Consider the following 13,788-nt stretch of genomic DNA (forward strand, 5'->3'; position numbering starts at 1 on the left):
TAGGATGGCTCTACACTTATCGGAGTTGGCTTTGATCCCTCTTTGTGTTAGCATAAACCCTAGAAATTTCTTTGCCTCCACCGCGAAGGCGTACTTTGTGGGATTTAGTCTCATCCCGTGCAGCCTTATGGTGTCAAAGACTTGTGAGAGGTCTGACAAGAGGTCGACTTCTTTCTTGGTCTTTACCAGCATGTCGTCGACGTATACTTCCATTAGACTCCCAAGGTGAGAGGAAAACACCTTATTCATCAACCTTTGATATGTGGCTCCTACATTCTTCAATCCGAATGGCATGACCACGTAGCAGAAATTAGCTCTGGGTGTGATGAATGATGTCTTCTCCCGGTCTGGCTCATACATTGGGATTTGATTATATCCCGAGTAGGCGTCCATAAATGATAAGTATTGATACCCCGAGCTGGAGTCCACTAGGGTATCAATGCTTGGCAGTGGATAAGGGTCCTTGGGACATGCCTTATCTAAGTCGGTATAGTCGACACACATTCTCCATTTGCCATTTTGTTTTTTGACTAGCACTACATTGGCTAGCCATGTTGGGTACTTGACTTCTCTGATGAAGCCAGCTTCCAGGAGCGCCTGTACTTGTTCTTCTACTATTAGGGCTCGTTCTGGGCCGAGCTTGCGTCTTCTTTGCTGTACAGGTCGGGATCCTGGATAAACCGAGAGCTTGTGGGACATGAGCTCGGGGTCTATCCCAGGCATGTCAGAGGCCTTCCAGGCGAAGAGGTCGGAATTATCTCTTAGGAGCTTAGTCAATCCTTGTTTTAGGGTTTCCCCTAGGTTGGCTCCTATATGAGTATTTTTCCCTTCCTCTTTACCGACCTGTATTTCCTCGGTTTTTTCTTCCGGTTGTGGTCGCAGCTCTTCTCTGGCCCTTGCACCGCCGAGCTCTATTGTGTGAACTTCTCTACTATTTCCTCTCAGATTTAGGCTTTCATTGTAGCATTTCCTTGCCAATATTTGGTCTCCCCTTACCGTTGCTATCCCCGCTGAAGTCGGGAATTTCATGCAAAGGTGGGGAGTGGATACCACTGCTCCGAGTCGATTAAGGGTAGCTCTGCCGATTAAAGCGTTATATGCTGACCCCACATCAATGACTATGAAGTCTATACTCAAAGTCTTTGATTTTTCCCCTTTTCCAAAGGTGGTGTGGAGGGGCGAAAATCCCAGTGGTTTTATTGGCGTATCACCTAATCCATACAAGGTGTCAGGGTAGGCTCTTAATTCTTTCTCATCCAACCCTAGTTTGTCAAAAGCGGGCTTAAAAAGGATGTCCGCTAAGCTTCCTTGGTCTACTAGGGTTCTGTGGAGATGGGCATTTGCCAGGATCATAGTTATTACTACTGGATCATCGTGTCCAGGGATTATTCCTTGCCCATCTTCTTTTGTGAATGAGATGGTAGGGAGATCGGATGACTCTTCTTCGACCTGGTAAACTCTTTTGAGATGTCTTTTGCGAGAGGATTTGGTGAGTCCCCCTCTCGCGAACCCTCCTGATATCATATGGATATGTCTCTCCGGAGTCTGCAGCGGTGGGTCTCTTCTATCCATATCGTCTCGCTTTCTCTTTCCATGACCGTCCGACCTTTCTATGAGATATCTATCAAGCCGACCTTCTCTGGCTAGCTTTTCTATCACATTTTTAAGGTCGTAACAGTCGTTTGTGGAGTGACCATATATTTTATGGTACTCACAATAGTCGCTGCGGCTCCCCCCTTTTTTATTTTTAATGGGTCTAGGGGGTGGCAGTCTTTCAGTGTTACAAATCTCTATGTATACATCCACTATAGAAACTTTCAGAGGAGTATAAGAGTGGTATTTTCTTGGTCTCTCGAGACCGAGTTCCTCATTTTTCTTAGTTTCCCTTTCCCTCTCTTTTGTTGAGGGAGGGAGCCCAGGTCGTCAACTCAGGTCTCTCAACTTAGCGTTTTCCTCCATATTGATGTACTTTTCAGCTCTTTCCTGTACATCACTTAGAGAAACGGGGTGTCTTTTAGATATGGACTATGAGAAGGGGTCTTCTCTGAGTCCATTGACTAACCCCATTATGACTGCCTCTGTGGGTAGGTCTTGAATCTCTAAACATGCTTTGTTGAACCTTTCCATATAGGCTCGTAAGGATTCTCCGACCTCCTGTTTTATTCCCAGGAGGCTCGGTGCATGTTTCACTTTATCTTTCTGGATAGAGAACCTCATCAAAAACTTCCTTGAGAGGTCTTCAAAACTGGTAACCGACCTCGGGGGGAGGCTGTCGAACCACTTCATCGCTGCTTTTGATAGGGTGGTCGGGAAAGCTTTGCATCGCGTAGCGTCGGAAGCATCAGCTAGGTACATCCGACTTTTGAAATTGCTCAGGTGATGCTTTAGGTCCGTGGTTCCGTCATAGAGGTCCATATCGGGACTTTTGAAGTTCCTCGGAACTTTTGCCCTCATTATGTCCTCGCTAAAAGGATCCTCTCCTCCTAAGGGCGGCTCTTCTCGTTCGTCACGGGAGTTGCGACCTTTGAGGGAAGATTCTAACTCCAAGAGTTTTCTTTCTAACTCTTTTCGTCGTTCCATTTCCTCTTTTAGGTTCTTTTCAGTTTCCTTTTGTCGCTCCCATTCTTGTTCTAACTGTTCCAGACGACTGTGAACTAATCCCATGAGTTCAGTTACATGGGATGGTCCCCCTTTCTCTGATTCGCGCCCTTCTGAAGAGTTTACCTTCGGGTTTTTTACTCCCGAGGTACCTTCCCTGTGTTGATCATTAATTCCCTGGTGGAGGGTGAAGTCCGCATCGTTATTGCCTGTGTCCAGATTCTCTTGCTCAGAATCTGTCTCCATATGACCTTCTTCGTGGGATCTGTCCGCCATCAGTGGTTGATCTCTCGGGTCCCCGGCAACGGCGCCAATGTTACGGTGGGTAACCGAAGATTGATGGGCTGGATGGAATTGGTGGCCCAAATGTGTGAAGGAGGAGGATTCCGAATGGATCTGCAACTCGGGAGGCTCCGTCCGACTTATTTGTGCGAGGAGATGGGGGTGGTACCTGCAAAGACACTCCGATGCCTAAGTTAGCAAGAGTGTGAGCATGTCTAGAGAGTATTGGATTTAGAGACACCTGAGGGGTGTCAGTGTATTTATAGCGGTGAACCAATAACCACCATTGGAGTAGCGCCATATTTTTAGGGTGTTAACGGTCCCATTATCTTAGGGAGGTTAAGATATGGCTCGTGGAAGTGGTTAGAGAGATTCTAGGGGCAGTTACTCATTTGAATGAGTGTTTATCCGCCAGCTAATCTCGTGCCCGACTTCTTTAGAACAGGTCGTGGTGAGTACCGACTTCATAGGATGAATATTGGTACTGGTGAGGCCCAACCCTCTGGATTAGGTCTTTTGCTTGATCCTGGGCCTTTATTATTGGGCCAGGGTATGAACAGGGGTGATGATTACATGGTGTATCTTAAAAGAAGAAAAATGACAAGGAGTTCATATGTAAATGTTGAGTTTGATCATTATCTTGAGGAGGAAATTCATCCTCCAAATGATCCTAACTTTAATGTTTTGAAATGGTGGAAGAATAATCAGATGAAATTTAAAGTTCTTGCAAAAATAGCTACGGATATATATGCTATTCCGGTGTCCACTGTTGCCTCTGAATCTGCTTTTAGTACAAGTGGTCATGTGATTTCTCCTCATCGTGTAAAGCTCAAACAAGACATAATTAAAGCTTTGATGTGTGGCCAAAGTTGGTTGTGGGCACCTTTGGGAAGTAAAAGTGATATATTGATTAACTTTCATTTATGTTAATTTTTTTCATACTACCAATTAATTTGTTAATTGTTATCTCTTTTAATTTTCAGGTTTAAATCTTGATTTGCAAACTTTTAATGATGATGAAGATGTTGAAAGTGATCAAGAATAAGGGTTGAAGATCATTTTATATCTAATATTGTAATTTCTTTATTATGGTGTTAAATTTGTAGTGATCTAACAATATTTTTTTAATTTCAAGTTATTTTAGTTAATGACATTGTATGAATTTTATGTTTGTATTTTAATTTATCTATGAATTTTAAATTTTTGTCTTAATTTATATATGAATAAGTAAAAATTAAAATATTTAATTTTTACAGGGGCGGGTCGGGATGGGGCGGGTACCCGCAGGGGCGGGTTCGGGTTCTGCTATTTACAACCCGCGGGTAGTTATGGGGGCGGGTAGTATATGCATAACAGGACGGCGGGGCGGGGTCGGGTAAGGCAAAAACCCGCCCCTACCCGCCCCACTGCCACCCCTAAAGCCAAGGATCCATCAAATCACAATACCTAGAAAATTTTGTTGCCGAATTCACTGCTCCTAATTTCGAGGATCATTCCCTTTAGTGGATTCTTTATGTAGATGGTGCTTCTAATCCACAAGGATATGGAGCTGGAATCCTCCTTAAAGATGGTAATGGGATTGTTTTGGAGCATTCGCTACACTTTTCCTTTACAGCCAGTAACAATCAAGCCAAGTACGAGGCACTCATTGCTAGCTTAAGGTTGGCAACAGAACTGAACATTTTCGAATTAAAGGTATAATGTGATTCTCTCTTAGTAGTGCAATTGGTAAACTAGTTATTTCAAGTCAATGATTCTCTTTTAGCAAAATATTTGGAAATCATCAAATCCCTCATTTCTTGTTTTTCCAAGTTCGAAATACATCATATTTTGAGGGAGCAAAATTATAGAGCTGACATTTTATCTAAATTAGCAAGTACACAATCACACACTTTAACCTTTTTATAATCTACTTTAGCTAAACCAAACAGAAATCTAATTAATATTTTAAGTATCATCCAACATCATGACTAGCGATGGCCTTATGTCCAGTATCTCAAAAATAGGAATATTCTATCTGGAATTGATGATTTGCAAAAATTCAGAAGACAAACTTCCTTCTTTACCCTATTAAATGGTAACCTATATAGACGAGGTTTTACTCGTCTACTATTGAAATGTTTGAATAGGTTGGAGGCAGATCTCACTCTAGTCAAAGCTCATGAAGGTTTTTGCGGTACACACGTGGGATCTCAGAGTTTATCCTCCAAAATTCTTCGTGCTGGTTTCTTTTGGCCGAGCTTACAGAAAGATTATTATCAAAAGATGAAAACTTGCACAAACTGCCAAAAATATGCTCCAATTATACATGTGCCGGCTGATCTCTTACATAACTCTGAAGTAAGTTGGCCTTTTTATCAATAGGAAATTGATATTCTTGGTCCATTTCCTATTGCACTAGGTCAGATCAAATTTTTAGTAGTAGCTATTGACTATTTCTTTAAATGGATTGAGGCACAACTACTAGCCAAAATCACATCTCAACAAATGATTTCATTCATTTGGAAACATATTATATACAGATTTGGAATACCACAACATGTTATCACTGACAATGATCGTCAATTTGTCAATTATAATTTTACATCTTTTTTACAAAAGTTAAAGATCCACCAACATTTTTCTTCACTTGAACATTCACATACTAATGGATTAGCTAAAGCAGCACATAAAGTCGTCTTATACGCTTTGAGAAAGAAACTAGATGATGCTAAAGGGCTTTGGACCGAGTTAATCCTAGAAATTCTTTGGGAATACAACACCATTATACATTCTACCACCAAGAAAACCCCCTTCCACTTAGTTTATGGGTCCGACGCTATGATTTCTTTGGAGATCTCTCAATCATCGTTGTGAACACAAGTAACCGACCAACATGAAGCTCGGCGGCTAGATCTGGATTCCATAGACAAAATCGGAGATATAGTCACTGTTCATCATCGAGCAATGCAGCACAATATAGCTTGGCGATACAATCAAAAGGTCCATTCTCGCTCATTTCAAGTTGGCGACCTGGTATTCAGGAAAACTGAACACGCTAGACAACCACCGTCTCATAGGAAATTTACAACCAAATGGGAAGGCCCATTCTAAGTTGTTGAAGTCTTAGGCAATAGAGCATACAAAATTCAATCTTTAGATGGTATAATTTTACCTAATACTTGAAATATTTTCTCTTTAAAACAATATTACAGTTAAAAGACAGGGACATGCTTGTACTCTTTTTCTTACTCACAAGATTTGTTCCAAAAACAAGGGTTTTGCTTGGAGAGGTTTTAACGAGGCATGCCTACATGCACCTTTGTAACCAAAGGTCTAATAACATTCTGCTACCGTTTTATGAAATCCAACTTCTTTGTTCAATTTAGATTAGTGTTATTTCTCTTTATACTCTAATCTATAGGATGAAGAACGGAACCAATTCTTAAATAAAAATCAATGCATTAATCAAGAGTAGAAGAACAAATAGTATTAATTTATTAAAGTAAACAGAGCTCCTAACCTTAACAATGGAGGTTTAGTGGCTCATGGTGCAGAGAAAATCTTAAAGTGTAAAAGTGTGTAAAACTGAAAAGTGCAAAAGTGGAAGAGAGAGAAGAAAGGTTTCTAATCCCTCCTTTTTATTCTAAATCCTAAATTATTCAAACTCAAATTAAACAAAACTTAATCATATCTTTTCTATTTATTTATTTAAATTTAAACTAAATAAAATATTCCGTGTGGTTCCAATGGGACGTGGTCCCCACTCCTTGCAGCGCTGCTGCTGCTAAACGCCAATGATATTGTGTTTAGCGCCACATATCCAGAGAGATTATGCGTGAGTTCATTGGCGTTTAGTGCTGGAGCAAGAATTTCAAGACTTTTCTCTTGGGCATTGTGGTGCTAAACACCATATCACCGGCGTTTAGCATCAGAACAAGAAATTCACGCATAACCTCTCTAGATAGGTGGCGCTAAACGCCACATCACCGGCATTTAGTGCCGACAGCGTTTCAAGGAATGGGGACCACGTTTCCATTGGAATCACACGGAAGATTTTGTTTGTTTTAAATTTAAATAAATAAATAAATAGAAAAGATATGATTATGTTTTGTTTAATTTGATTTTGAATAATTTAACATTTGGTATAAAAGGGAAGATTAGAAGCCCCACGGGCTCATGCTTGTCTTCTCTTTCTCTTCTTCACTTTCGTACTTTTTAGTTTTTAGACACTTTTCAGATTTTAGGATTTTTTCTGTACCATGAGCCACTAAACCTCTATTGTTAAGGTTAGAAAATCTGTTTATTTTGATGCGTTAATAACTATTTGTTCTTCTACTTTTGATTAATGCATTGATTTATATTCAATAATTGGTTTTGTTCTTCATCCTAAGAATTAGTGTATATTGGAAAATAACCCTATTCTAAATTGAATCTCTTTGAATCTTGAAAAAGTTACATCATTGTAATTAAATCTTGAAATTCCTTTCTCATAATTCTTCAATTATTTGGATCTGATGTGATACGTGATATATAATCGGATTATTTCTGGGTTCTTAAGAATTGTGTAGCTTATAAATCATAATTTGAACTTAACTTTTTTGACATAATTAATTAATCAAGGAATTGATGGTTGATTAGGTTAAAAGAGATTGGATTACCAAGGAATTGAAATTCAATCACCTAGGGTTTGCTATGAATTTAATCTTTGCATGATCAAGGTAGATGATAATGATTGTTAATCCGAAAATCTAAATATCTCTAAAGCCTTAACTCCCTTCTCACACTGTTTTTTCACACGTTTACTGGTTGCATTTTTCAATTCACTGTCTTTTATGCTATTTAATACTCAAAACTCTCAATTTCACTTGTCTAACTAGAATAATTAGTCAACCATTGCTTGCTTAATCTATTAATTCTTGTGGAATCGACATTCACTCGTCGAGAATTATTACTTGATACAACCCAATGTACTTGTCGGTAGTTTGTGGTGTAAAATCCGCATCAAGTTTTTGGAATATTTTGTGGTTTCTTGTTTGCTCTTATGTCTTTCAGTTTGTTTTCCTTTTGGTTTATGCTGAGGGTGACAGAAGTGCCTATTTTTTGAATAATCTAAAAGAAAGTAAATTCAATTTTGAATTTAATAAAATAAAAAATTATATGCCAGTGTATAAATCCTAGAGATTAGGGTCTTCTATTATTTGATCTGTATGAGTTAAAAATTTAACGAAAGAAGATGTTCCTAATAGTAAAGTGAGAAGAGGAAGAGGAACATACCAGGAAAATGAAGAGGCGAAGTGAGATTTAAAGTTTGAAATCCTTAACAGTGATAAAAATGAACTTAAAAGTTGGAAAGGAAGATTCTCTAAAGATAAATAGTCTTAGAGAAAATTTTGAATTTTTAAAAAAGAAGTGTTTCTCATTAAGTTTAAAATGTTTAAAAATGGAAGTATAATTAATTAACGATGTGCGTGATATTCGTAATTAATGGGATTGTGCTAACTAAGACAACTAAGCATGTGGACGGACTTTCTTTTTCTTTTTATTTTGGTGTTTGAATAAAATTTATTTAGGATTAATTATTTTCATCTTCTTAAAATTTTCGATAATAATAATAATCCTAGGGACAATTTTTTGGTCGAAAACTTTCGAGTGACTGGATCAATAGAGACGTCGAATCAAGAAATGCAAATCGATACAAAAGGTTTCGATTCGCCTAGACTTGTCGAAAGATGAGGTCAATAACTTGAATATCGACATTAATAGTGAGATGTGCAAAAGGGCAGTTACTTGAATCTGTGTTTGCGGGAACAATTATTTTTAAACTCTTCTAGAAGTGACATTTGTCCAAATGGGATTGGTCAACTTGTTTTATAAAACAAGGAGGTCCAGAAGCATTAAAGAGTTGGAATTCATTTTCAGAAAACACGTTCGCAAAGTCACATCGCAGCGAATTTTTTTTATCGAATTTTTTCCATGTCTTACTTTTCATTTAAATTATTTGTAATTTTCTTTTCTATAATTTACTTTTTCTTTGCAAGTTTTTTTATTCTTTTCTTTTTAAATTTTTGTATTATTTTTTGAATTCAAAATCCTTCGATTGCGTTAGAGATATTTTATTGCTTTCTTTAAATTTAAAGTCATTTACTTATCTCTTCTGTATTTTTAAATTCAAGTAATTTAATTCTAATTTACTTTTCAAAAATTTTCTTTCTTTTATTTGTTTAAATGGAGTTGTTGGTACAATTTTTGAAATTAGTATTCGTAAAAGATAAATATATTTCATTTTCAGATCATAAATATCGAACCAACTCAAATTTATTAAAAATCTGCATAAGATATATTTAACTTAAAACGTTAAATTAGAAATATTATTTAACTAAAAAATATTAAAAGTAATTTTTTTATATATTTTAATACATTAATTAAAATAATAAAATTTTGAAAAAAAAATAATATTATCCTCTGAGGTAAATTTTCTTATAGAATGATTGAGTGGTGGAGAGCACGTGGTTGCTAGAAGGCCATCGATAAGTGTGTTGATCTATGAGCCCATAGCCCCATACTTGTTGGGATGATGATGACGAGAGCCAATCCAATTTCCAATTGATTCCACAATCCACAGCACTAGCAGAACAGCAGAGAGATATTTTAGCACTGGCAGAAAAATATCGACTCCCTTGGAATTAGGATTGAAGACGGAAGTAATCAAATAAGTCTAATTACTAATTTTGTAGTGTGCTGCTTTCGTCCTTTCAACCTGTCACAATCCCTTCTTTTCTCTTACGCAATCCCACCTTTTTTTTTTCTTTCTATTATTAAATTATATTAGTTTATCCATTTATTTATTCGCAAGTGGACCACGCTCTATAAAAATCTCCAACGGCGCTATTGTTTCATACCACAACAACAAAAAACAAGGTTAGGGTGGGGAAGGGAAACACATCAATTGATCAAAATAATGGGTTCTACCCTTGCGATTTTATTCTTAACTTTCTGCACTTGCTATCTACAGGCATGTATCTTAATCTTTTTCACCTCCATTTATTCTCTATTACTATTAATATTAGGGTTTGACTTGTGAATTCGTGCTTTGTCTTCATGTTCCACAGATCGCTGGGGCTGAACCACAACGCCTTTCTACTCTCAAGCTTAATTCCCGCATTCTCCAGGTCATTCATTTTCCGTATATATCTCCTTGCTTCTCAACATGAATATTTCCCATTTTAGTATTAGTCACGTGAGCAATACTTTTCTTTAATTAATTAATTAATTAATTATTAGTTCGTTAATTGTAATTGGCACGATTACCGTTACTTTCACTAGGCAAAACTGCGGGATGTAGTGTTTGGTCTGAGAAATTATTTGCTTTATTAGTAGAAGATTATTCTTTTTACTTCATTTATTACTACTAATTTATGAAGATATTCAGGAAGATTTTTAAGATGCTATAGATTTTATTTTATTACTTTACTCGTGCTAGTCACTGCTGCTCAGACTTGAATTATTTGATTCATTGATGAATAGTTGGAATTTCTCTTCTTTCTCTCATAGCTTTACTTGTTCAATCGTGCAGGAGTCTATTGCTAAACAGATCAACGAAAACCCAGAGGCAGGATGGGAGGCTGCTATAAATCCTCGTTTCTCCAATTATACAGTTAGAAATTCAACTTGTCCTACCTTCTTCTTGTTGTTGTTGTTTACCTTTTAGTTAATATGATTATGCTATATTGTGCTTGATGTACAGGTGGGAGAATTTAAGCGCCTGCTTGGTGTTAAACCAACTCCTAAGAAGGAACTGATAGGTGCACCCATTGTGACTCATCCAAAATCACTGAAATTGCCAAAGGAGTTTGATGCAAGGACTCAATGGTCTCAATGTAGTACCATTGGAAGAATTCTAGGTCATTTGCTTGCTCCTTCTCCATTGTTAAGTTTAATTTATTAATCAAATAGTTTGTTTGAAAGGATGTGCTGAATCTTATTTTTTTTCCCCTCATATTCATAATAACATGGATTGGTGAATCAATTTCTGCATTGAAGATCAGGTAATTTTTCCTTTTCTTTTCTACATTTTAACCCTAAACAATATCAAGGTTCAAGAGGTACTTAGATAATCCTTGTGCTGATTGTTCAGGGTCATTGTGGTTCTTGTTGGGCATTTGGTGCTGTAGAGTCATTATCAGATCGATTTTGCATTCATTTTGATGTGGTAAGTAATCTTCTTACCGAGCAACATATTGCTCTGTGTGAATATCAATAAATACATATCTTATTGAGGATATTTAAAGAGGAATTTATGCTCTATATGTTTAATTGCAGAATATCTCTCTCTCTGTGAACGATCTTCTCGCATGCTGTGGCTTTTTGTGTGGATCTGGTTGTGATGGAGGGTATCCCATAAATGCATGGCGATACCTAGTCAGCCATGGTGTTGTCACTGAAGAGGTAATGAATCATTAGTTTTGCCTAGGCAGAATCCCACTGGGTGCAAAATAATTAAACATGGCTATTTCTTGGAGATCATAGATTTGTAGTTCTAGGCTTTCTACCTACGTAATCTTCCTATCAATTGACATTAACGTGTAGCCAAATATCTATCTTTTCCCTACTTTTTTCCTTTTTTGTCTCCCCTCTTTCTTATTCTCAGCATTTCACATGTGCAGTGTGACCCATACTTTGATCAAATTGGCTGTTCCCATCCTGGTTGTGAGCCCGCATACAGTACCCCTAAGTGTGTAAAAAAGTGTGTGAGCGGGAATCTACTTTGGAAGAAATCAAAGCACTATAGTGTCAATGCATATAAGATCAAGTCTAATCCCCATGATATCATGGCAGAAATTTATAAGAATGGGCCAGTTGAAGTTGCATTCACTGTTTACGAGGTAAATCAAAGCTCTTATCCATGCTTAATTGCTTATGTAATTGAATTTTGCAACTTTCTGTGGTCAAATTTTGAAAGGGAGGAAGAAGAGAGGGGGCGGGGGGAGGAGAGAATACTTATAAGGAGACAATGATTAATTGACAAAGGTTGAGTTTTTCAATATCATTTTATAACTTGACACATTATAATTTATAACATAAGTACGATCAGATAGGTATTTGAGAGGAATGAGAAATGTCTACTAGATTTTCATCGTTTAGCAGAGGAATTAGAGAACTGGAAGATCAAGGAGTTTACTTGACCTTTTGTGGCTATTCATTCTGCCTTGCTACAAACCTGCGATGTTTGTTGTTGTAATACAAGGAACTATTATTTTTAAAGTATAAACTTGAGATATTCATATCATGCAATCAGTGTTACTAGTCCGAGTAATCTCAGAGTCATGCTTTGGATTTACAAAATTCACCAAGTTATAAGATCTTTTAAACCCCAACAATTAAGTCCACTTAAAGTAGGAATCCTATATCAACATGTTTGATTGTCAAAATTGAAAGGGAAGGATCAAATTTGTGCTAAAATTCAATATTTTGACTACATTAAAAAGCTGAATCAACAATAAAATCATAACTGAATGTAATGTGTAAGGAAGGGCATTATGTTACCAATGGTACTTCACAAAGCCAGTCTTCAAATTTATATGCCTGAAATGTAAATTCAAATACTAGCAAACTGCAAATTGAAGATGGGATTATTGCGGATTGTTCTGAATGAACCTTTAAACGGGATAATTGAAGAGAGATAGGTATGTGGATCGAGATTAATGGAACAGTGGATAATGGGAATAGATAACCTGAAGGTGTAAGGAATTTATAGTGTTTTGTTATTGTTGTGATCCGATAACCTAATTGTTTTCATTTTCATAAAAAACTATTGAGTTCTGCCCATAATTGCCATGTTAGCATAAAGGACGGGACATATCTCCGTCATACTGGCAGCACATGAATGCATAGATATATACTTCCCTCCTGTTTAATGTCCGAGAAGATCCTCCGTTTGCTAGTAAACTTTCAAATTAACAAATCCTTCTATATTGGAACAATTATCTTGTCTTTCTGCAGTAGTTCTAGACCTCAGTTATCATGTTTACTCTTTTATAGTACCTTGCTTTCTTGTGTATTGAATAGTCAGCCAGCATATTATGTATTTAGTTTGCATGTTTAAAAACAAGGATATTAACCCATTTGACATCTTTACAGGATTTTGCTCTCTACAAATCAGGAGTTTACAAACACATCACAGGTGTGGAACTCGGTGGTCATGCTGTGAAGCTGATAGGATGGGGAACATCTGATGATGGAGAGGACTATTGGGTATGTTGACTTGTTCCTGATGATTGAATATCATCTCTCCCTAACACGCATACTTGCATGCCATTAGAATTTTATACTGACTGTTCTTTTTACTGTTTCAGCTTCTCGCAAATCAGTGGAATAGAAGTTGGGGAGATGTATGCCACTTTGCATTGTTCATCTCTGAGTTTCTGTTGTTACTAAAGATCTGCTTTAGACTAATGGTGAATTCCATCTCATTTGCAGGATGGTTACTTTAAGATCAGAAGGGGGACAAATGAATGTGGAATTGAAGAAGACGTTACAGCTGGTATGCCTTCCACCAAAAATCTCGTACTCGAAGTCACTGACACAGGTGCCGATGCTGTTGATGGTGCTTCATTCTGAATATAAGTGTATAATATTACCGATTAGATGATGATGGTATTGCAAAAATCCGCATCAAATGTTATACCAATGTACCACAATCTTATGGAGACGGATCTAGATTGTGATGCTGAAAGACTATAAGCTGTTGTGGGTAGTGATGCACGAAATAAGAAAAACTGTTGTAGTTACCAATTAGCTCCTTGTTGTAAGCTACATCCACTTGTTGGTTTTATTGCGATGTTGCTGATTATTCCGAATTGCAGCAAGGGGTTCATTTTCAATTTTTCATACTGTGTATTGAAGTATTATGTATCTCTCTTTAGTGTC

The 13,788-nt window shown here is 37.1% G+C and overlaps 1 protein-coding gene across 1 annotated transcript; it reads left to right on the top strand.

The window, feature by feature from the left end:
• The first annotated feature begins 9,701 nt into the window (after window positions 1-9,701).
• On the top strand, window positions 9,702-13,788 carry LOC130935307 (cathepsin B-like protease 2). Its single transcript, XM_057864998.1, has 11 exons — window positions 9,702-9,874; window positions 9,972-10,031; window positions 10,436-10,516; window positions 10,607-10,763; window positions 10,903-10,907; window positions 10,997-11,071; window positions 11,182-11,307; window positions 11,526-11,744; window positions 13,000-13,113; window positions 13,215-13,250; window positions 13,339-13,788. Exons 1-11 carry the CDS (start codon window positions 9,821-9,823, stop codon window positions 13,477-13,479), a joined length of 1,068 nt encoding a protein of 355 aa, XP_057720981.1. The 5' UTR covers window positions 9,702-9,820; the 3' UTR covers window positions 13,480-13,788.

The sequence above is a fragment of the Arachis stenosperma genome, chromosome 6 (assembly GCF_014773155.1).
Source record: "Arachis stenosperma cultivar V10309 chromosome 6, arast.V10309.gnm1.PFL2, whole genome shotgun sequence".
NCBI classification, from domain to species: domain Eukaryota; kingdom Viridiplantae; phylum Streptophyta; class Magnoliopsida; order Fabales; family Fabaceae; genus Arachis; species Arachis stenosperma.

Coding starts and splice junctions, on each gene's coding strand:
- LOC130935307 (XM_057864998.1), top strand. CDS start 9,821: ATGGGTTCTACCCTTGCGATTTTATTCTTAACTTTCTGCACTTGCTAT. Junction 10,032..10,435: donor TTAATTCCCGCATTCTCCAG/GTCATTCATTTT, acceptor TCAATCGTGCAG/GAGTCTATTGCTAAACAGAT. Junction 11,072..11,181: donor TTTGCATTCATTTTGATGTG/GTAAGTAATCTT, acceptor GTTTAATTGCAG/AATATCTCTCTCTCTGTGAA.